Here is a 23,900-nt window from a genome sequence, read left to right as displayed (position 1 = left end):
CTCGAGTTCCTAGGGTATTGGGGTATTGCAGCCCTGCAAGGTTGCTGCACAGCGTGGGATGGCTCAATATGCAGTTCTTCCCAAATCTAGTGGGTCTCACCAGGCTCTGGGTATGGTTCGTCCGTTTCGTGATCCACAGGTCGATCGGAAGGACGGGTTACAGCATGCTCTGGTTGCACAGCAGGCTCTCTGGCTGCTGGAAATCACCAGGGTCTTTCTTTCTTCATCTCCCTCTGCGGTTTCGGCTCCAGTGGTCGACTAACTCTTCAGCTTTCAGGATAAGATTTTTATGCAGGAACCCCGCCAATCAAGCATCCATGCAACATTTTAGGATAACCAGCCTCTCCGTTTGAACTGGATTCTCGCAGTCAGGCTGGAAGACAAAGGGCTGCAGAGTTTTGGACTCCTCCCCCTCTTCCTGCCTTCACAGACACTCTAGAGCTGGGACGGGCTTGACAGAGGTCTCCCGCCGAAGATATGCTTGACAAAGAATTTCCCTCCCTGGAGGTCAGGAAAGGACACCGAAAACTAAAATGGCAAAAAAAGATGGGCCATTTTGGTAAAATGAGCACCCATGGGTGCCTTACCGGGGCTGTTGAAACAGCCTGCAGTAAAGGTGCACCGAATCAGTAAAAAGGTTCACTGCCACCAGCCATGAAATATAAGCTTGTCCCAGTAACAAATGTTAGTTAAAAGGAAAAAGGGGATACATTGCATCTCTCCAGCACTCCACATAAGGTGTGTGGGGGGTGCTAGTCTCCCTTAATAAAATGTAAAATGGGTCCAAAGATCCTTTCTACACTTGGAAACTACAGGTTAGCCAGAGAAAGCTAAAAGGGAAGCCCCAAGGGCAACCCAGTAAACAAGTTGTCAAAGAAGATGACATTAAAAAGACACTATGGACAGAGAGCCTTAAAAATAAGTTCTGGGTTTGACACAGGTCAGGAAGATTTATCATTAATATGAACATCTTACCTGACATTTCTTTCGCAGACTGTATCCCCAGCAACGGTTATGCACAAATGGGTCACCTATGTTCTAACATGGTGGCTGCTTTCTTTTTTCATCATTTCTTGTGGTTGTCCTTTTTTTAGCCCTTCTTCCATTCTGGGAGGGGGAGGTCTGAATGTGTCTTTTGCCTTTGGCAGGAACTACACAAGACTTAGCTGCTTGGTATTAGGTAACCCACCTTTTAATATAGGCCTGTACTACACAAGTTGATGGCGTGACTGAGCAGCTACGTTTACCTTAAGAGGGGTAATGTGACCTGTACTGAAATCTGGCATTACAAGTAGCCAAGTAACCCTTACACACTTAGTTATGTATAAATATTTATAATATACACAAGGTTTAAATTAGCAGTCTTTAAAAAGTTTCATCTACTAGTAACATTCAAAGTTTGGATTCAGTTTTTAAGGGACAATAAACGTTGGTAAATAGTTTTATGCCAACACAGTTCAGTTAAGGTCAGTATTGCACTTATTGTCAGTTACCAATTCTGTCATTGAGTTTGTAAAGTAAGGAAAGGTTAGAATCAGATTTAGAACATATATCAGATTTAGAACATACTTTCCACAATGTAAAACTACAATCTCCCAAAGGGAGGCAGATAACTTTTATTCCAGCAATAATAGTGTCCACAATTATAACCTATGTGGGAACAAGTACTGCCAAAGCAAGTAGGGTTGGAAGGGAGCCTTAGGGAAACCGGACAGCCAAAGTTAATGGACAAAGTCAATAGTTCTGATGCACCTCTTAGTTAAAGTCTTGCCAAAGTTAGTAAGTGTTAGGGAAAATTCTCAAATTTGCTTATTCTCTTCTACCTTAGAGACCCCCAGCTCTGTTTGCTAGACTTTAGGACTTTTAATTTCTAACCTGGCGAGGGAGACCTTTTTCCCCACTCTTGTGTATTTTACTGCGATTTGCACTCTGTGTTTCTATTGACTTTGGAGTCTGACAAACTCCATAGGCATCATCTTTACATTGTGACACAAACACCTTCAGTGCAGTGACACAGGGAAGTCTTAGATTTCTCCAAGGTTTAAATACCTTCTCTTGGTGAAACTACTGTTTCCAAGAGCAGTGAAGTGAAATTGACTTTACTTACATTTTTTACACTAGCTTACAATAGGGTGCTAGAATGGTTACTTAGTATCCCCTTTGTCTAGTTTCGCATGTAACAGTTTTATGTGGTGGCAGTGGTTTACTTTTTACTTCCATTATGTGTTTTTGCCGGTGTCTGCAATTGCAGCTGCAGTAAGGCACCCATGGGTGCCTATTTCGTCAAAATTGCCTTCTCGTTTGTTTGCCATTTTTTGTTGGACCGGTCCTTCTTGAAATTTACTCTGGGCGCCAAACCAGGTTTGGCGCCTTGGTTCGTTTTGTCTTTGGCGGGATTCACAAGTGAAGCCCATCTCTGGCTCCAGCGTGTCTGGCTGGGGCAGTAAGTGAGGGAAGTGCCCGAAACTCACTGTGCTTAGTCTCCTTGGTTACAGGAATGCACCCAAAGGTGATTAGCTGGAGGGCTGTCCTTGGAGGACATAGCATGCCACTTAACCTGGCAATTGCAGACCACCTATCCTCCTTGTGGCAACATCCTTGCTCCATTCTCCCAGTAAACTCTAACTTAACAGGGTAGTACTGGCTGGCAAGAGGAGATCCATCCTGCCTGGCTGGTCCCCCTACTCTAGAAGGTCTTGTTATGGAAGCAGCCACAATCGCCACCAGAACTGCGGCATCCACCAAGAAGATCTTTACTTCAATGGATTGCTATTCTCCCGCAGATTCCTCATCTTCATTGATATCAATCATTCAGCTCTGCTGCTCAATCTTTTCTCCCGGGGGCGTTGTGGACCTCGACTCGGCCGTCACCTGTCTTGCCTGGCTCTCGATTGACGCCTCAGAAGTGACGTCAGGCATCCTGTATATAGCATGTCACTACGCCCCATGCTTCAGTTCCTTTTCCCACACGCTTGCACGCTGCATCAGGAACATGACTTTGAGTTTTCTTGAAAAAAATGTAAATTGTCGTTTTCCTCAGAAAACCTTGACGCAATGTTCTCACCGGATTTCGGGCTTCAAACGATTCCGCGATTGCGAGGCAAAATGACCGTAACCGACCCCCACAACGTGTGACTGTGATGTCTAGGTGTTGGTCACAACACAGAGGCCTTAGCGTCATGCTTAAAAATGCAGCTGAAATCCCTAAGTGAGAGGGTCGGGAAACTGGATTTGGGTCGACTGTCCACACAATCTCCAGCAGTCTCTCGGCCTCAGCATACCGTACGTGACTGAGGATCCCCGCCTGAGAAGGGGAAAGAAAAGGGGAATTGCAAAATAACCAAGAAACAGTCCCGTTCCAGAAGCCATTCCTGGTCTTTCTTGCGGAATAAGAAGCAGCACCAAAGTCATTGGCGCAAATCCAGCTCATCGTCGGAACAAGGTAAGCCCTCAGCAGGGCCGACAACTCGGGAAGAGTGGGAAAGTTTTAAAACTTCTATGCTTGAAGTGTTTAGACAGCAAGCTGCTGTAGGTGCGGCTTCGGCCCCGACCAGCAAGCTTTGGCGGTGCTCTCTGCTCCCGACCGCAAGCCTGCCACTCTGTCGACGTCAACCTCCTTTGGGCGTCACGCCTACTAGTGATAAATTGCAGGAAGGCCAAGTTCCACAGTGTCCATGGGTTGTCCGAGCGTCCCTCAGCGCCGAAAGCACCATCGGCATTGAAAGCTGCCTTGGCTTCGCCCTCGGCGCAGTCGGTAGGCAATGGTTTGTTCTTACCGTTGTCAAGAGCGGGGTACTTTGACTCGATGCAGTCCATTTTAGGCGTCGACCCCGATGATAGTCGACCCTGCTTACACAGGAGCTGGCGGTGTCGATTATTTTGATGACCAGGCCGATTTATTGGCCCTGGCTCAAGGTCTACAGGACGCTAGTGGCCTAGATACTTCCCCAGACCTTGATTTGCTGCAAAGCCAGCCCTATAATCATGCTAATTTCAAGTTCAGGGCTCTGGTTGACAGGGTTGTTGACACCCTTGGTTTGAAGTGGTCTACCACACCTCTTCAAGAGTATGAGCTCACCGATCTCTTGGACGAGTGTGCCACAGTTGAGCATAACCTGCCATTTAACCCAGCCTTTGCAGACCCTTTATCCTCCTTATGGCGGCACCCTTGCACTATTCCCCCTGTAAACGCCAATTTTACAGGTAAGTATAGGCCGGCAAGAGGAGACCCTTCTTTCCTCACCACACACCCTTCCCCGGAAGGGCTGGTTATAAAGGCTGCCACTATTTCCATCAGACCAGCGGCATCCACTTCCAATCTGCCTCCGGACAGAGGGAAAAAGTGGTCCGATGCATTAGCCAGAAAGGTGTTGACCTCTGGCAGCAACAGCGCTTGTTAGGCAAAGTTTGTATGCAGTACCCTCTGGGAACACTACACACAACTATGGCTACAGGTGTAAGTATACCAACCTTTGTTATAAGTCTGTACTACACAGTTTTGGTAGCGTGTTGAGCAGCCAGGGTTATCTCAAGAGGGGAATGTGAGCAGTAATGATGTTACAAAGAGGTCTACAGTCACAGGTGTTCAAATAAACTCTTACACTCAAGGTTTCTTTGATAAATACTTATGTATTTCTATCGATTATAATACATTAATTCGAAGGAGGCAATTATATAAAAAAACACAAATATACTTCAATACTATTTCAGAATACTTTTCAAGTGGAGTAAAAGGCAAAGGTTATTAGAACATGAAAAGTTACAATTATTCTTAGACCGTGCAGATACTTTGAGTTCACCAGAAGAGTCAATTCAATAGGCTAGGCCAAAGTCAATGGGCTAAAGTCTTGGATTGGAAAAAGCGGTTCTGGTAGTTAAACAGAAAAGTCTCTGCACAAGTTCTTGGAACTAGTTTGTAAAAAGGAGAATCAGGGTGGCGTGGCTTGGAGCCGACGCAATGCAGTCGCTCCTCTAAAGCTGCCTGTGGACGGCCCGCTGCTTCAGCTAAAATAGTGCGGTTCCTGTGGCCTATACGACCCACCAACGACAGCTATTTGGATCGGAACCGATGGGGCTCTAGCAGCTCAAAGAAGAAAGCTGGGAGAGGGAGCACTATGTCCATACTCGTCGCCTGAATCCCAGTCCCCCCCTCTGCGGCTCGGAGAATCCAAGATGGCGGGCGCACGTATGATGGCGGCCACAGTCAGGAGTCTGAGGCAATCCTCCCTGTAACACTCGAGCCAGAGGGGACAGACGGACATCCGCATATCCAGACAAACGGGGACTATTTCCATCGGCCGGCGAGGGCCCCCGCCCCTGGAATCGGCAAGGAGCCCTGCATACATCGGCCTCGTTTTGCATACCCTCTCCCTTTTCCTCTTGGCACGCCCCGGCCCATGGCCCCCTACACACTTTGAGCGGACGGAGATCTATGCGGCTGCCTTAGTGGCCCACCTGGATGCTCGGTGGGGCCTACCTTCTGGCTCATGGACACAGATAGAGGCGACTCAATTCCTGAAGTGAAATTGAGAGACCCTCCCCCCAACGGTTGGCGACGGGAGCCTTCAGCGGGAGCCCCTTGAGAGATTTAAGGTAGGCCTAGCTTGCATGCGCTTCTCCCTGAGCGCTTCCTGGGGCACCCCGGCCCACAGTCCGGCTCCTCTTCACCACTACATCGCTCCCGGCGGCCATTGTCCTGCCTGTAACAACTAGCGCGATGTCCAAGCAACAAAAGACCACCAAGTCTTCAGACATAGTAACTCTGCTGACCGCTTCCGACAAAGCTAAATAACAAGATTCCTGCTCCTCTATCCCACGGGAATCCCTAGATAACAAGGGACTTTTGGCGACCAAAGAAGATAACCGTGAATTCATGGCGGATATCAAATCAGAATTCCGCTCTTGTATGGCAGAACTCACAACTAAACTGGAAAGCACAGACAAAAGGTCTCAGAGGTTGAACAAAGAGTAGGAGTTGTTGAGGATCATATCCAAGACCATGCCTCCGCGCTAACAGAGGTCCAACGCTCAATCGACCTACTGCAGGATAGGTGCGACATCTTGGAATACAAGCAAGAGGACCTCGAAAATAGGGCCCGGCGCAACAACTTCCGCATTTGGGGGGGTTCCCACCTCGATCCCAGACAAGGGGTTAGCTGAATATGCGGGCCTCTTTTTCCAATCTCTTCTCCCCGACCTCGAAGATTCACTGCTTCTCCTGGATCGCACCCACAGGCTGAACCCCGACGCGGAGTGGAATCGGATGGGCCCCCCGCCTCCGACGTCATTACTAGGGTGCACTTCTTTACTTCGAAGGCAGCCATCTCGGCAATAAGCCGCTCCAAAGACGAGATTACATTTCAAGGGACTTCTCTCCAGATCTTCCAGGACCTTTCTCCGCTTACTCTTCAAAAGAGGCGAGCCATTCGCCCTTTAACCGCCCTTCTTCAGGCTCAAAAAACCGCTACAGATGGCTCTTTCCCACAGCTTTGCAATTTTCCTACAAGGGCTCGCTCAGGAGAATTAGCCACCTGAAAGATGCTACCGACATCCTACGTCCAGATGCTTCCAATCCCTCGTCTCTCCCACCCTCCGAAGCAGCGGCTGATTCAAACCTGGTGGCCTCCCCTAATCCCACACAAAACTCTTGGTCGAGGTTTCCCAGATTCCGGAAGAGGAAATAGCCAGATGCGACCCCATGATGGAGCTTTCACCTCGATCCCGGCTCACAGTCTGGCACCTTGATCCAATCTACACCCTCAGGAACACAGATAAGCTTTATTCTTTAAGCAGCGGGCATTATTCCACGGCCCATGCCCGGTTCCAAGGCACAATTCATCTACGAGTCCTTGGAACAAACCACCAAGATTGCTCATAAGGTTAGCCATGTTGGCTACACACTGTTCGATGGCCCCGTTGGCCAAGGGAGGCATTAGACCCGCAAAAGGTCAGCCACCCTCAGTTAAAACTCGGTCCTCCAGTTGGCGGCCCGAGAAAAAACCCCACAGGCAGGTTGGGGAATGGCTACACACTCGGCGACATGATGCCTGATTCCTCTACATCTCCCCGCCTTCCCCCCAAGACTCGTCAACCTCCTCGGACCTGACCCCGGAACATCGAACTCTAATGTTCGTCTCCCTGAATGTCAAGGGACTAAATTCACCCGCCAAACGCAAGTCTATCCAACAGAAGCTTCAGAACGACGGTGCAGCTGTGGCTATGCTACAAGAAACCCATCTGCTGCCGGCAGACCACAGCCGCCTGCGCTCCCGAGACTTTCCGAAGCAGCTTTTCGCGTCTGTGAACTCCAAGAGGGGTGGCACAGCTATCCTATTCGGGAGGTGCATGAACCCTTAGATTCTGGACTCTATAAGCTGCCCAAAGGGGCGATACATGGCGGTGAAATGCCTATTACTAGGACAACTCTATTCTATAATCTCTTTATATGCACCCAACGCAGGCCAGGCGCTGTTCTATGAATCCCTGTGTACAACCCTCTCCCTGTTTTTGGAAGGCCAGATAGTGATTGGAGGGGACTTCAATGGGGTCCCGGACCCCTCGAAAGACAAGTCACACCCACCCAGCGCTCGAGACCTCACCATAGCCCTGGCTCTCCTACAACTATTTAGAAACTTGGGGGTGGTGGATTCATGGGGAGTACTCCACCCATCCGAAAGAGACTTTTCCTTTTATTCCCATGTCCACCGGACCTTCTCCAGGATAGATCTTCTCCTAGTGTCCCCACAAATCTTTACGTTTATGAACGATGTGACAATTGGCTCCAGAATCTTGTCTGATCATGCTCCGGTGACCCTGGAAATCAGAGTGCAGGAACCAGCTAACCCCCAACAGCGCAGATGGACCCTTCATGATCCGATTCTCAACGAGATGCCACTCAGGGACGCAATCGCAACCACAATCACCAACTTCTTTAAGGAGAACCCCAGTGAGGACACCTCTACCCGCCAACACTTGGGACACAATGAAAGCAGTAGTGCGGGGTGAACTGATTGCGCAAGGAGCGGGCTATCATAGACACAATCGTCAAACTCGCCAGGGCCTTGAGGAAGATCTTAAAAATGCAGAAAGGACCCATAAGGAGAAGCAAAACAGTTTTATTATGCTAAAAACAATAAAGCAAATAAGCTACTAGTGGCCAATCTTGCCAAAGCGAAGAGGAACAATACAATTGTGGGCCTGCAGGACCAACAAGGCAAGGTCCATTATGCTGACCAGGACAAACTGCGACTCGCTGCGGCCCACCTAACTCGGGTGATGACCGCTCCAGCGCGGGACATGGAGGAACAGAAGGAATACTTACGGGGTGCAGCACTTCCCCGGCTAAAAAGAACAGCCCGTGACTCTCTGGAGGCGCCGATCACTGACGAAGAAGTGGACGAGGCAATAAAAGCTCTCAAATCCCGAGCCCCTGGCCCTGATGGCAATACAACCAGGATCTATAAGATTAGCACCTTTGGTAAAGTTGTTTAACTCGTTCAGGACCACGGGCACTGTAACCCCGTCCATGCAGGAGTCAATTACGGTCTTACTACCTAAACCTTGGGGCGATCCGAAGAACCCTGCATCATATAGACCCATTGCCCTGCTCAACATAGATGCCAAGATTTACTCTAAAATCCTGGCGTCTGTCTCGATTCTTGCCGGAGATAATCAGTGCGGATCCGAGTGGCTTCCTCCAGACATAGCTCCACGGCCGACAATATCCGAAGAGCCTTGGATCTGGTGGAACTCGCTTCCTGAGATTCCTGGGAGTTGGTGCTCTTGGCCCTAGACACGACCAAGGCGTTTGACAAAGTGGATTGGACTTTCATGAGGTTCACCCTGGAGGCTTTTGGATTTGGCCCGGAATTCTGCACCATGACGCTGGCAAACTACAAAGCCCCCAAAACCCTTCTTACAGTTAATGGCACCCTCTCCTCCCCCATCAACCTAACTTGCGGAACCCGACAGGGATGCCTGCTGTCGCCACTTCTCTTTGCTTTAATTATGGAACCGTTTGCCCAGCGGATCAGGTTGAATCCTGCAGTCGAAGGCTTTCGATCGGCCCCGGCGCACCACAAACTGGCCCTATATGCAGATGATGTCCTCCTGACTATCGCAAAACCCCGCTCCTCCCTCCCTCAAGCCCTGGCTGAGATAACGAGCTATGGCAGGGTCACAGGCTTCACAGTTAACTACCGGAAATCAGTTGCCATGGGAGTGGGCTTGACCCTAGAAGCCCTGGTTCCGCTGTGCCCAATACATTGGTCGACCAAAGAACTTAGCTATTTGGGAGTTCAGATCCCGGCCAGTCCAAGCGAGACTTATCGGGCTAATTTTCCCCCATTATTTACAAACTTGGAGGCAGATTTGAGACGCTGGGCGACACAGGAGATATCGCTGATGGGCCGTATCACAGCCTGTAAAATGAACTTACTACCGAGATTTCTGTATGCATGCTCCACACTCCCGGTGCCGGCCAAGGCGCCAGCCCATTCAACGCTTACAGAAGAAAATGCTGCAGTTTATTTGGAGGGTGAAAAAGCCCAGGATCCCTAAATCCACGATGCTGGGCAACGCGAAATTTGGTGGGCTCGGGGTCCCTGACCTGCAGAAATACCAAATGGCGGCTCACCTGTCTTGTATCCAATCATGGCAAGTCCTTACCAACCGCCCTAGATGGGTAGACCTCAAACAAGCGCAGCTGCCCCTCCCACTATGCTTTCTCCCGCATGTCCCCCATCCGGAACGGCGACAGTGGCGGAATCTCCTGGCATCCACCAAACACACCATTTCGGTGTGGGACAAGGCGTTGAAACAGAAGAGGATCCCGACGGGGCTCAGCCCCCTCTCCCCAGTGTTCATGAACCCGACCTTCTCTCCTGGTCTGTCTCCCCGGAATTTTAAGGCCTGGATTGCAGGAGGCCTAGAGACCCTGGGTCAACTTTTTGTAGGGGGCCAACCCTGCACCTTTGAGCGATGCAAAGAACTCTTTGGGATCCAGGAACGAGATAGGTTCACATATACCCAGCTACGCCACTGGTGCACCCATCCTCAGACTCACCAGGCGGCTACTCGTCCCCCCACAGCCATCGAATTGACCCTTAAGGAGCTTCCGCCTCGAGGAAGAATCTCCACTCTGTACAGGCACCTCCAAACGGACTTCCTAACCTCCAAGACCCGGTATATGGCCCTATGGGAGGCGGACCTGGGCCATCCGAATGAAGACCAACAGTGGGTTGACATCTGGTCCCGGGCTCACACCTCCTCATCATGCATCACAAATAGAGAGTGTGCCTACAAGATCCTCCTCCGATGGTACTGCCCTCCCCTAAGACTCCACCACATGAACTCCACGATCAACCCTCAATGCTGGAGGCAGTGCGGCCAAATAGGCTCCTTCTTCCACATGTGGTGGTCATGCCCCAAGGCCCAAGCCTTTTGGAAACAATGCCTTGCGACAATAGCGGACATCACTCAGGTGCGACTGCCCTTGGCCTCCGAGCCTATCCTCCTTGGAGCACCGATCCCCGGGATCTACCGCAGGTCTGGCCCCAAGGCCAAACTATTGTCACAATGCCTACTTGCGAGTAGGAACGTGATAGCCCGCACCTGGAAAACGATGGAAGGCCCTCTCATGCCTTTCTGGTGGATTAAAGTCTGACATCCTGATCGCCGAGAAGGTGACGGCTGCTGCAACATCTGGGGTCCAGTATTGGAGTTTGACCAAAGGTTCCCAGCCCTGACTTTCAAGCCCCAACTGGCCAGGAGAACTATTCGGGATGGAGACCTCCTACAGGGAAGTGAGGAAGGAACTTGAGCCCGAGGGGTGGGGTGGGAGGAGCGTCAAATGGTATTACTGTATGCAACATGTCGCAAGTGATTAAGCTTTGTATCGCCATAACCTGCCTGTTTAAAATAAACACGTTTAAAAAAAAAAAAAGAGAATCATATGTTGGCTCACAAGCTGATTAGGCCTGCAAGTTGCATAAGTTTCAAGCACTTTCTACCGTTGGAGGTAAGTTCTCAGTCTTGTTTTACAGTACCTTACAATGAAGAAAAAGATGCAGCTGCAGACTTCTGTTCCTGGCAGTTCCTGCAGATCTCGCTGTTCCTGGGCCTCAGTTGTGGGGACAAGAGGGAGGACGCTGCGGGACTCCTGAATTGCACTGGGACTGGTTAAAAGCGCGCAACTGGCAAACTTCAATTTCAGTGGCTGTTTCGTGTTTCAGCTACCGCACTGGTAACAAAGCTGGTCCTGGCTGTCAAGGTGGACTGTCCTTGCTTCTGAGGTCCCAAACTCAACTGAGGGGGGGGGTCGGTCCGACGTCATGGCAGCCTGGAGGATCTTCCAAACGTTTTCGTCAGTAACTCAAACAATCTGGTGTCCCTCTCCCTGGCTCTACGGTTTCCTGCAGCACTCTGAGGAAATGCAACCAGCTCCGAGATAGGAGTCCAGGTGGCTTACTTGGGAGTTGATTGGTCCTACCAACTCAAAGGGAGAAGTCGTCTTTGCAGGGCTTCTCTGTCGATGTGAACTTGGCGATTCGGACCTGCAGTAGGGCTTCAACGGGAAAACCAACGGTCCAGGAGTTAAAGCAGCCGTCCTCTTTAAGCTCTTTTTCTGTTCCTTTGTTCCAGTGGTCGACTCTGCTTTCCAAGCCAAAGATTCGCTTTTATTCACTTCTCTCCCATTCATTCCAGCATAGCTGCCACTCACCCAGCAGGGTGGCTGTCCTGGCCAATCAGTCAGCCAATCATCACAGAGTGCATTCGGGTCTCCTAGGAGAGTAAACACAGGTAGTTTCAGACACCTCCCTCCCTCCCTTCCTGCCTACCCCAGACACTCTGGAGCCAGAGGCGGTCTTCACTCCTGAAGCCCGCCAAAGGCGAATGAACAAAGATACCAAACCTGGTTTCACGTGCAGAGAAAAACTCTAGAAGGACCTTTCCACAAAGACATGGTGAAAAAAGACTGGCAACCATTTTAGCAACGATGGCTGGGTGCCATCTTGAAAAACATGGCGCCCGTGATTTAACGTTACCGGAGCTACGAATAGTTTGCGGTTGGGAAAAATCATGGTAGTTCGTTGTAAAACAACTGCCACCAGCCATTCCGAGAGGAAAGGGTAACATGTGACTGTTGCATGAGTATCTAGACACAGGGGATACTAAGTAACCCCTCCAGCACTCTATTGTAAGATAGGGTGTGCTGGCTCTAGGAATTTAAATGACTAGTAAAGTTAATTTCACTTTACTTACTTTGGGAAACAGTAATTTATCCCAGAGAAGGTATGTAAACCTTGGGAAAGGGTGGTCAGTCAAAATCTCGAAAAAAATCTAAAAATGTTTTTTTTAATTATATATTTATTTTGGGGTCCGGGATTAAAAAAAATGGTTAAAAAAAGAGGGGGGTTTGAGGGGGAGCCCCCCCATTTCGAATAAAAAACATCTTAAAAAAATTCGACTTTTTTTCGGCCTTTTTTTCGAGATTTATTTTTTCGAGATTTGTAAATTCGGTATTATGACCATAAACCTTGGGAAAGCCTGATGATGCCTATGGAGTTGGTTAGACTCCACAGCCAAAGAAAACCGAGGTAAAACACATATCAAAATACATGAAAGTGGGAAAAGGGGTCACACTCTCTCCAGGTCCTCAAAATCCAGCAAAGTTACTGGGGGTCTCTAAGGTGAAGGGAATTCTCCCTAACAGTGCTCAGAGGCACAAACATAGCCTGCAAATTCACGAAAAACTCTTTGGTTTGTGAAAGATGTGGAACATGTTGCTGAATATGTACCTGAGGGTGCCATGCGGGACAGATTTTTACAGCTGGTGGAGCATGGGAAGGAGGTAGTCATTGCAAACGGGCCTGGACGTAGCAGACTGCATTGGCCCATCAATGGGTTCAGCAGTGGTAATGAGGCGGCAGACGTACCTGAAATCTTCTGGCTTTTCTCCAAATGTTCAGAACAGGCTGCTAGACATGCACTTTGAGGGAGGCGTGCTTTTTTTGGTCAAAGCTGACAAACCCTTCGAGTAGTTTAAAGAATCCAAGTTGGCTGCTAAATCACTGAGCCTCGCGGAGCAGCCCGCCAAACCTGTCTACAGCTTTGCCTTCAGCGGCAGGGGCTTTAGGCGTTACGTCTCCTGTGGCAGGAAGGCGCAGTTCCGGCAAGTCAAGCGACGGAGAACACCTTGGCGGATGATCTGAGCAGGCAGAGCACAGTCTCACACTTGTAGGAAGTGTGCCAGGAAGTCCTAGAGAAGGTCTTGGCTCTCTAAGATACCCCAGCAGTGGATCTGTTCACCACAGAAACCAGCAGGAAGTGTGAACAGTTTTGCCCAAGGAAATTCCCTGTGAACAGCGCACTGGTGTATTTGGACCTTCCCTCTCCACTATGCCTTCACCCCGATTTCCCGTCATTCCATGGGTTCTCGGGAGGTTTAAGAGGTCTCGAGCAACCATGATCTTGATCGCCCCAGACTGGGCGAGGCGAATGTGGTACTTCGATCTCTTGTTTATGTCCGCCTCATCAGTTGCCTTGACCCCTTGATCACCTGACCCAGTCGGAAGGTTGGATACTCCACCCGATCCCATAGTCCCTCAAGCTACATGTGTGGCGCTTGAGAGGCTGATGTAGGGTGACTGGGACTTCGCGGAGGAGGTACTCTAGGTGTTGCTGGCACTAAGACCGTCTACAACAAGGTTGTCCAACATACGGCCGCGGGCCACAATGCGGTGTTTCGAGCCATTTCATGTAGTCCATGAATAGACAAACAAAGGAATCCAACTTGAACAGCCAATGTAAATACTGTTGCCATGCAAGGTAAGTCATAGTGAAAAAAAAAGAATATTTGCATGGTCAGTCTTTCCATTGGCTGTTTCTCAGCCAATGAAAATCACAATGTGTAATGTTTATGGGTGGAGTGAAGGCCTAGCATGCCAGCGGCACCTCCTTCACACTTCTGTTCCAGCCAGCTGCGTGTGATCCACAAGCCCAGCATCACGGTGACGGAGGCCTGGTAAGTTTTTCTTTCTTTGTTTTGTTGCAGGCCACGGCACTGTTTATTTATTTGTTCAATGTTTGTCGGGTCCGTGGACCCGATTAATTTATTTGTTTATTTCTGCAATGTTGGGTCCGACCAGCATTGCAGAAATAAATAAATTAATTGGGCCCACGGACCCGACAAACATTGAACAAATAAATAAACCGGCCCGTGGCGGAGCACTGTTGCTGCCTCTGGTGCCCCCTAGAAGGGAGCACCAGAGGCAATTAAAGGCCTGGTGTATTTTTGTTGCATGTTTGTTTGCATGTATGAGGTAACGAGTGTTCAGAGTATGGGATGTCCTGTGAGTGCGCTGCTTTCCCTATTTTGCCAACCTCTGAAGCCTGAAAGTAGATGCATGCAGACTTGACATGCGGCGAAATTTGCACCAGACCTGCAGATGAACTTAACTGGTCGGCTGTTAAATCTGAGTTACCAGTTTAATGGTATCCACTACAGAATAATTGCTCATTTTACTATAGCCAATATGAAAGCTCAGTGGGTTGAGCGCTCCCTGCTGCGATGTGTGACATGCTCACACTCCCGCAGAGTAATGGCACACCTCGGCACTGGCTGATGCGCCACGTTACACTTTCCTCCTAACCCACAGTCCCCTATAAATGAGACAATGTAGGGGTGATGCATGGAGAGGCCAGTCGCATGATGCCAGAGCGCTCCTGCCCACACGGTGCAGCACAGCCTCTGGCTTCACAATAGTCTGCACCTCTTTGACTGGAAGGCTAGATGAATTGACCCATTGGAAGGTTGACAGCCAGCTCCTGGTGACTGCTCCATGTACCTTATTTTACAGCTCTGCAGCTTTTACAAATCAAACACCACCCTGTGGAGTTGACTCTACAACCTCACCCTAGCGCAAGCAAAGTCTCTCTCCGGTAGTCTGACGTGTGGTGTGAACGTGACAGACTCCTGGGTCATTCCCAGGTGAGAGAATTCCTCTTCTGAAATGCTGCATCCTGCAGGAACTGAGTCCCCCCCACATCTGCCCACCCACTGAGGTACCGCACATCCTGCTGAAAAATGCACCATTTCAGCCCCATATTTGGGAAAAGAGAAAAATCTTGGGGTGGGGGGGGTGGGACTACGCCAGGTCGCCCCCACTATTTCAGAAAAATATCAACACATACAAACTGGAAGAAATCACAAGAAACTAACCTTTGATCACTGTCCCTGACACCAAAAGCTATCTTTGGGATCACTGTCTGGGATGCTATGCTATAGTGTAAAAGGGTGAGGGTGTTGACTTTTGGCTCACTGGCCACCGGGTGACAAAAATTTAATGCTTCAGCCCCACATTCAAAAAGGTTGGACAAGCCTGGTCTACAAGATCTCTGTATGCGTGCAGGTGGAGAAGATTTGAGGCGTGGTGCAGGGAACGCGAGATCGAGCCATCTTGTGTCCCTCCACTAGAGTGATGGAGTTCCTTCTGTCACTGGCATCAGCAGGCCTTCAGGATACATCAAATGATATTTGGAGGCCTTGTCTGTGTTCAAAAGGTCCCCGAACATGGTTTGTTCTTTACGATAGCGGTTATGGACACCTAAAGGGCCTTGTGAATGCGTTTCCGCTAACTCCCTGGGACTTGAATCTGGTTCTGACATTTTTGATGGCTGCTCCGTTTGAGCCCTTGCTTTACTGTTCCTTTAGACTGTTGGCCTTGAAAGCAGTATTTTTGGTTGTGATCACATCAGCCAGGTGGGTTGGTGAGTTGCAGGCATTGTGCTGCAAACCCTCATTCCTGCTTTTTTTTCAACGAAGGTTCCCCTTAAGGTCAGACCTGGATTTCTTGCAAAAGTGGCTTCTAAGTTCCACCTCTGCCCATAGATTTACCGGTCTTCTGCCCTCCACCACACCCCTCGAAGTAGAAGGAACAGTTACACTATTTGGATCCTAAAGAACCTTGAGCTTTTACATTGCTAGGACATCGGAGTTGTGAAAATCCGACAAGCTGTTCACAAGGGTCTACCCGTAACAATACACTCTTTCGCAATGGATTATCGTTTGCATTGTGGAGTGCTACCAATCTGCTGGTAAAGAGCTTTCTTCTGGAATCGGGAAACACTCCACGAGGAGTCTCTGCTTCTATGGCCTATAGAGGGGAGTCCCCATTAGGGACATTTGCATGGTCCTGCCCATGGTCATCCTTGCACACATTTACCAGGCACTATTGTCTGAGCGTTGTTCGCGTGGCCGATGCGTGTTTTGGCATGGCAGTGCTGCAAAATCTGCTATGACACTTTCTGCCCACCTCCGTCACCCTTACTGTTGGGGAATCTATCAGATGAGGAATCTGCGGGAGAAAAGCAATCCATTGAAGGAGAAATTACTTACCGTAATTACCTTTCTATGGATTCTTCTCCCGCAGATTACTCATCGCCCCACCCGTCCATCCCCGCTCAGAAGTTCTTATGGCTTTGTGCTTCTAAGCGAAGGGATGGCTGGTGATAGCTGCTTGCCTTTTTATTAAAAAAAAAATTCCATTCACTAATTTGACGGCGGTTCACCTTCGGATGTTTCCCATTCATTTTTTACATGCTGATTAGCCTTGTCTCCCCCGTTTTTACTCTGCAGCGATGAAGCACGGGGAAAAGGGGGAAACTGAGGTGTGGGGCGTAGTGACCTGGTATTATATATATGACGCCTGACGTTGCGTCCGAAGCCGACGATCGAGATATAAGGATCGAGGGCCGAGTCGAGGTCCGCTACGCCCCCTGTCCAATGTTTCCGAGCAGCAGAGCTGGATGAGGATATCTATCAAACGAGAAATCTGCGGGAGAAGAATCCATGGAGAGATCATTACGGTAAGTAATTTCCCCTTCTGAATGGCTTGAAGGTCGTGGATATTGAGCCGCCTGATAAGTGATCCTCACTACTCACTGCCACGTCCTAGTTGTCCCTAATGGGAGTTTGGGGATTAATCACAATAGATCAATTGGCGGTGGGGGAGGAGTGTAACAATATGCCATTCAGGCATTGGGGACTGAGGAAACCTCCCGAAGGGAAAAGGATGGGTGTTTTCCTCAGATAATGTCCCGTCATTATCCCGAAGTGTACCTCCCCCACACACCCCAGACAACAGTGACTCTACTGCCCTCTTCAAAAAACACTTAGACTTTCCTCTTTCATGCAGAACCTGGTTAATACATTAGTTCTTTCTCTGTTCTTTGGTTTCTGCCTTTCCATCTTGTCCTTTCATGTTTTTCTTTTGTGAGCACCCTGAGGCCTATCTAGATAGATGGTCCTCCCTCATATAGACGCTCCTAGTGTCAGGATCAGCTAGCGGCTGCTGTTCCCTGGCCATATGGGAGGGAGTTTCCTCTGGAAAGAAGTGGACATCGTCCAATTCATCACAGCTCTTCCTCTGCCGTTATTAGATCCCCACTACCTTGTTTCTCTGCTCCCTTATTCTTTCCCCTGAACAAGTCTTACTCCCCCTATAATAATCATACCTGTGTCCTGTTGCATGTCAGTCATGTGTCGGCTCATTCCCTGAAGTGATTAATGGCCCTCTGTGCTTGCCTAGGTGCTGCCTTTTGTGGCTGCTGCCGGGCTGCACTGCAATGCACTGAACAGGCAGCATTTGCAAAACCGTCTTTGACACATATTCAGGTTTGTAGCTGTAGTTGCCTTTTAACAGGAAAATGTATTTCAAGCTTCAGAAACCAAATATTTCTCCAAGACCAATCTGATACTGTTGGCAAGTTCTGAAGTAATACTCTATACCAGATTCTGTCGGAATTTTGAAGAGCACTGCATACCATTTCAGTCTGTTTAACTTCTTGGAAAGCAGAAAAGAATCCTATTTAGAAAGTGCTTCACCAAACCTTATCCCGTCTTGCCAGGTACGGAGTGGGTGGATCCTGAGGATCCAACAGTAATTGCTGAGAATGAACTACTGGGTGCTGCAGCAGCCATCGAAGCAGCTGCCAAGAAACTGGAGCAGCTTAAGCCCAGGGCAAAACCAAAGGTAAGTTCCTGTCAGTATTTTTCTTTATTAGCTGCTTGCTGTCATGTACGTCCTTCTTTTTTTACCCCTGCAATTTCTATGCCACATTATATCGATAGCCTTGTGATGATTTACCATTCACTGTACCACTAATGCATGTTTTGCTCTTCTCTCTGTTAATTGGTTTGCTGATCTACCCGTTAACATCCTTGTATAGTGCCAGAAGATCACAATAAAAAAGATTTTAACATAGACTTGAGGGGGTAGTCAGCTGTACTACAATCAGTGGTCAGGCCTCACCCCTAAAGGTTTGAAAGACTTGTCACTGCTGTCTTGTCTTCGAGTGAAAACATAATTTCATAAAACGGGGTCTATCACTAGAGCAAAAATAGTCTGTTACAATACTACCCTGTTTCAGGAGGTTTGGCTCACTGAAACCCCTAGTGTACATGGAATGATGTTTTTTAAATCAGACATTCGCTGTCAGCACTCGTCTCTGTATGTACAAGTGCTCATATCACAGGATTTGATTGCAACAATAGTGGCTTACTTCTGATAAATGTTTGTCCCACCTGCTATGACGTATCAACCAAAAATTGGTTAAAAATGATTGTAGAAATTTTGTTTAGAGTGGGTGATTACATAGTTTCATTTGGACTCAGTTATTTTGGAAGGAGATATTAACGCTGTGTGTCCCCATTAATCCTCAATACAGGGTGAGTAAAACAATTACTCTTACGTCCCGTCCCCTTTCCTCCATACTGCATGAGCGTCCCTTCCAGGGGACAGGAGACGGAACCTTTTTCACCAGAAAAAACCTTCTTCCCCTTTAAATTTAGAGGCGTGCAGCCCAGGGAGCATGCGCTGCCCTGACTCCGCCCTCAGGCGCCACACCTCAGTCCCCTTTTCTGCGTCGACGGGAACAGGCCAAATTCACCAGCGCTCCTGGGTTTGGCTTCTGCCATGTAATTCCACAAGTGGATACTTCTTCTTTTTGTCTTTTTTTTTCTTTTTATCATTCAGGTACTCGGTCATCGGGCGTCATGCCCCACCCAGGTGCATTTCGACTTCCATAGGGTTCAGCAGGTGTCCATCCTGCAACGGGCTCTTCCCAACTTCAGACCCCCATGCCCTCTGCCTACGTTGCCTTGGCCCAGACCACGCTTGGCAAGCTTATACAGTGTGTGTCTCGCTGTCCTCGAAAGTGCTGAAGAACAGACTAGCCAGGTGGAGGGAGCTCTTCCAGAAGTCGCCTCCAGAGGACCTCAAGAACTTTGTGAAACATCGACCAAGCCAAAGGTAGGGTTGACATTCTCCATCGCAACCCGCAAGGGAGACTCCTTCCCAGGGACTCTCCCGCAAGGGGAGGGGGGACTGCTCAGTTCCTTCTACCAGCACGTGCACCGAGGCTGCTGCAGCTACCGGCCTTTCGCCCGAGGGATCCTTGGATCCTCCCGGTGGTAGTGTTGAGGCACCGGAAAGGTTCTTGTACTGGATTGTCATCCGAGGGGCACCGCCCTTGTACCGGCAATATGGCCGAGGGGCTATACCCTAGTACCAGCAATACGTCTAAGGGGGCGCCTAAACGCACTCTACCGACCCCCGGGTCGAGGGTGTTGCACCTACCGGGCCTAGGACTGAGGAGCAGGGAGGGCCTCGTGATCCACATGCAAGAGTCTTGGAGGAAGCTGGGCCCATCAGGCTGAGCAACAAGTCGCAGGCACGTGGCAGGCAGCTCGACAACATGGCCGCCGCGCCAGACAGTCACCCATCCGACGCCATTCCAGATATTTGGCGAAGAACGAGTGTCACGGTGGGACTGGCCTCAACCAGGTACGTGGCCTACAGCCTATCCCTCTTTTGCGCAGGGCAGTTCCCTCTGCGTCCATATGGGCATGGTACGCAGCGGCTCCAAATAGCTCCCGGCTACCCCGTCGGCACCCCCTGCCACCTCTTTGGCCAGTTCCTCTGCCTCATGAAGTCACCTCGGATGGGGGTTATTCTCAAGCACGTCATCAGGGGAAGTCCTACCCGCAATGCTAGCAGCACCACAAGCGCCGGAGCCCAAGACCCCGATGCAGCCTCTGGCCTCGGTCACTGTACCCCAGCCTCCGGCGCCATGTACTCTTCCCCCACAGGTTCCTCTTGATCCACAGGATACGGATGAGGAGGAGGATCCGGATACACCATCCTCAGCCAGGGCCTTCCACAAACGTCTTCCAGGGCTGGCAGAGTATCTCGGCCTGCCCGAGCTCGAGCAGCCAGCAGAGGTGGGTTCTGGCTGAAGTCCTCAAGCGACGCCCCTCGGCCAAAACGGGCATTCCACTGCAAACCGATGTAGTCTCCCTGGCCAAGAAGGGTTGGCTCAAGCCCCACTCGGCCCAGCTGGTCAGTCGACACCTGGACGCCAAGTACAGGCAGATGGAGAGGGATACACTCTTGCTCTCGGCCCATCCTCAGCCACACTCCTCGGTGATCGCTGCGGCATCACTATACTCCAGGCCTCAGTCGTCCTCAGCCTCCTCCTCTGGGGCGCTGCTAGGCAAGGATGAGAATCTTGGAGGTGTACGGCAAAAAACTCTATTCCAACGCTGATGCCATGCTGGCTGCCGCCAACCAAACATTATGGTGGGAAATTGCGGACTTCCTTCTGGAACTCCCTACTCGGAGCCAATCCCGCTTAAAGGCGGAGCTGGCCGAGGCCAAGCTGGTGGCGCATGACCTCATGGAATCCACTGTGGCCCATATTGACACCTCTGGCCGTGCCATCTGCATCGCCACGGACAGGAGGAGGACAGCCTGTCTCCGGGCAACAAAATTCAACCCGGACTTCCAGGAACGCCTATTAGATCTACCATTCGAGGGGTGTGGGGGGGGGGCTTTTTCACTCCTCCATGGACGAACAGCTGGACAAAAAGAAAAACCGCTCACAAACAGCCAAGTCTTTATCCATCCTGACAAAGACCATGCCCCAATCGTACACCCAATCTCAGCAGCGCTCCAATAGGAACGGAGATCCAGGCAGCTAGACTGCTTGCTGTCCCAGAACCGGCGCAAGCAACAAAAAGTGGGGGGGGGGGGGGGTGTAAGAGCTTTTTCCAGTCCCCCTCCTCTGCGGCAGCCTCCAGGGGGAAACCTCACAGGGAAAGAAGGCATGACACGCCCCTTCGGGTCCACGTGTCTCCAGTGGGGGGCAGACTTGCTCTTCATACACATTTCTGGCGCCAGAATTTCACAGACCCCTGGATCCTCTCCCTAGTATCCACTGAGCACCGCCTCCCTATGCCAGTCTCTCCTCCCTACTCCACCTCTACTCCCACAGGTTGGGACAGCAACTCTTTTGGCAGAAATCTGGTCGCTCGTAGAGAGCCAGGCAGTGGCGAAAGTCTCAGCCTCCCAGCGAGGTTTGGGCTTTTCCTCCCAGGATTTTCGACATTCAGAAGAAGAGCCAGGCTGGCCTGAGAGTTGTGCTGGACCTTTCCACCCTCAAACTCTCCTTACTCCTGCAAAAATTCAAGATGGTTACTCCAGCTTTTATAGTGGTGACATTGTGCAAGGGAGACTGGATGTGCTCCCTGGATCTGAAGGACGTGTACTTACACGTCCCGATTTGGCAGCCCCATCATTCTTTCCTACGGTTCAGGATCATGGGCTACCATTTTCAAAACAAGGTCCTTCCTTTTGGCCTGAGCTCGGCCCCCAGGGTCTTTACCAGGCTCATGAATACAGTGGCGGCCCTCCTCAAGGCCTCCACATCTACCCATACCTCGATGACAGTCTCGTCAGGGCTACATCTCTGGAAGCGGTTCACCACTCATCCCATGCTTTTATGAACTCACTGCACGATCTTGGCTTCTCGCTCAGTCTCAAAATGTCACAGCTGCATTCCACGCAGACTGACATTCTTGGGACTCATCTGGGACACGTGCTCCGAGAAGGTATTTCCGTCGGAGGACAAGATCTCAGCCATCAAGAGGGCCACCACCCACTTCCTCAGCAGAAAGGTGACCTCTGCATGGTGGTACCAACATCTACTGGGTCTATTGGCGGTGGTCCTATTAGCCGTCCTGTACACGAGATTGAGGATGAGGATTCAGCTGCACTTCGCGGCCTCATGGAATCAGGAGCGCAGCTCTCAATCTGAGATGATCAACGTTCCTTCATCTCTCCACCCGGAGCTAACATGGTGATCCAGGGACTGCAACCTATGGACGGGCAAGCCCTTCCGGCCACCCATTCCGCAGGACACAGTCACCACGGATTCCTCGCTAGAGGGCTGGGGAGCCACCCTGGACGATCTCTCGACAGGAGCAGGAATACCACATCAATTGGTTGGAGCTGCTAGCCACCTGCATTCCTACCACTTCTCAGGGGCAAGGGTGTCCTGGTCCCGACAGACAACTCAACCAGCATGTACTATGTAAATAAGCAGGGAGGCACCAGATCCCCTCCTCTGTGCAGGGTGGCCATCAGCATGTGGCAGTGGGCCCGGGAAAACGACAGCTAGCTCATGGCAGTCCACCTCCCGGGGGAATCCAACCTGGAGGCGGACAGGCTCAGCAGGTTGGGAGCAGACAATTAAGAGTGGCAGCTAAACAACCTAGTTATTCAGGAGTTCTTCAACAGGTGGGGTCATCCCCAGGTCGATCTCTTTGCCACCTGGCACAACAAGAAGTGCCCTCAGTTCGCCTCCTGGCAGGAACAGGGTCCTGGCTCCCTGGGCGACGCATAACGCCTTCCCGCCCACGCCGCTGATTCACAGAGTAATTTGCAAGATCAAGTAGTATTGCCAACTCATCCTAATAGCTCCATGGTGGCCGGACAGGCCACGGTTTTCGGAGCTGCTCAGCCTCTGAGATGCCCCCGATTCACCTCCCAACGGGCCCAGCACATCATCTGGCACAGCAGGGGGGCAGAGTCCTCCACCCCGTTCCACAGAAATTAGCCCTCACAGCGTGGTACCTGAGCAGGTAACGGTGCGGCACCTCCGCCTCTCACAGGCTAATTTGGAAATCATTCAGGGCGCCAGGAGCAAGGCTACCAGGGCCCAGTATAAAAGCAAATGGACCAGATTCTGCCAATGGGCAGACTCCAAAGAAATTGATCCCCTGGCATGCATCTTGGACGACATACTCTCCTTCTCGGCGCACCTTGCCAACTCTAGAGTGCAGGTTGACACCTGCCGTACATACCTTGCAGCCATCGGAGCTTACAGGAACTCGGAGGAAGGCATCTTCTCCTCCTCCAATCCTATCGCCAAACATCTAATGGGACTCACAAGGGGGCTCTAATGGGGCTCTACCTGCCCGTCAAGAGGCTGCACTCTGTGTGGGACCTCAACATTGTCTTGGGCGACCTGGTACACAAAACGTTGGCGTCTATGGCATCCGCTGACGACAGGCTGGTCACCATGAAGACGGCCCTACTAGTCGGCCTCACCTCAGCTCGTAGGGTCAGCGAAATCCAGGCGCTGGTCGCCTCGGAACCATACTAACTTTCACAAGGACAAAGTAGTCCTGCGGACACACCCAGCATTTCTGCCCAAGGTGCTGCCTGCTTTCCACTTGAACGAGGAAATTGTCCTTCCTACGTTTTTTGCCGATCCTAAGGATGAAGCACAGAGTGCTGCACTGCTTGGATGTCAGACGTGCTCTGAAGTTTTACTTGGTCAGGACCAAGGGCTTCCGCAAATCGGACGCCCTGTTCGTCATTTTCCGAGGCTCAAGACCAGGCTATCGGGCCTCCAAGGCTTCCATATCTCGCTGGATGGTCGCGGCCATCAAAGGAGCATTACGAGGGCCAGCACAAGCCGCTTCCGGCCACCATGCACGCCCACGCAGTCAGGGCTAAGGCAACGGCCATTGCATTCCAGCGCCATGTCCCTTGGCA

At 50.5% G+C, this 23,900-nt stretch overlaps 1 protein-coding gene across 2 annotated transcripts in view; it reads left to right on the top strand.

Moving 5' to 3' along the window:
* TLN1 (talin 1) overlaps positions 1-23,900 on the top strand; it is a 1,223,782-nt gene that overhangs the window by 1,122,962 nt on the left and 76,920 nt on the right. For both annotated transcript variants that reach the window (XM_069626724.1, XM_069626725.1), the window contains one exon: positions 17,908-18,032. In XM_069626724.1, coding sequence (XP_069482825.1) covers positions 17,908-18,032 — 125 coding nt within the window. The remainder of the gene's footprint in view (positions 1-17,907; positions 18,033-23,900) is intronic.

This window comes from Ambystoma mexicanum, chromosome 6p (genome assembly GCF_040938575.1).
Source record: "Ambystoma mexicanum isolate Mex_15411 chromosome 6p, UKY_AmexF1_1, whole genome shotgun sequence".
NCBI classification, from domain to species: Eukaryota; Metazoa; Chordata; class Amphibia; order Caudata; family Ambystomatidae; genus Ambystoma; species Ambystoma mexicanum.
Note: the sequence above shows the minus strand (reverse complement) of the source record. Positions and strands in the feature narration are given on the sequence as shown.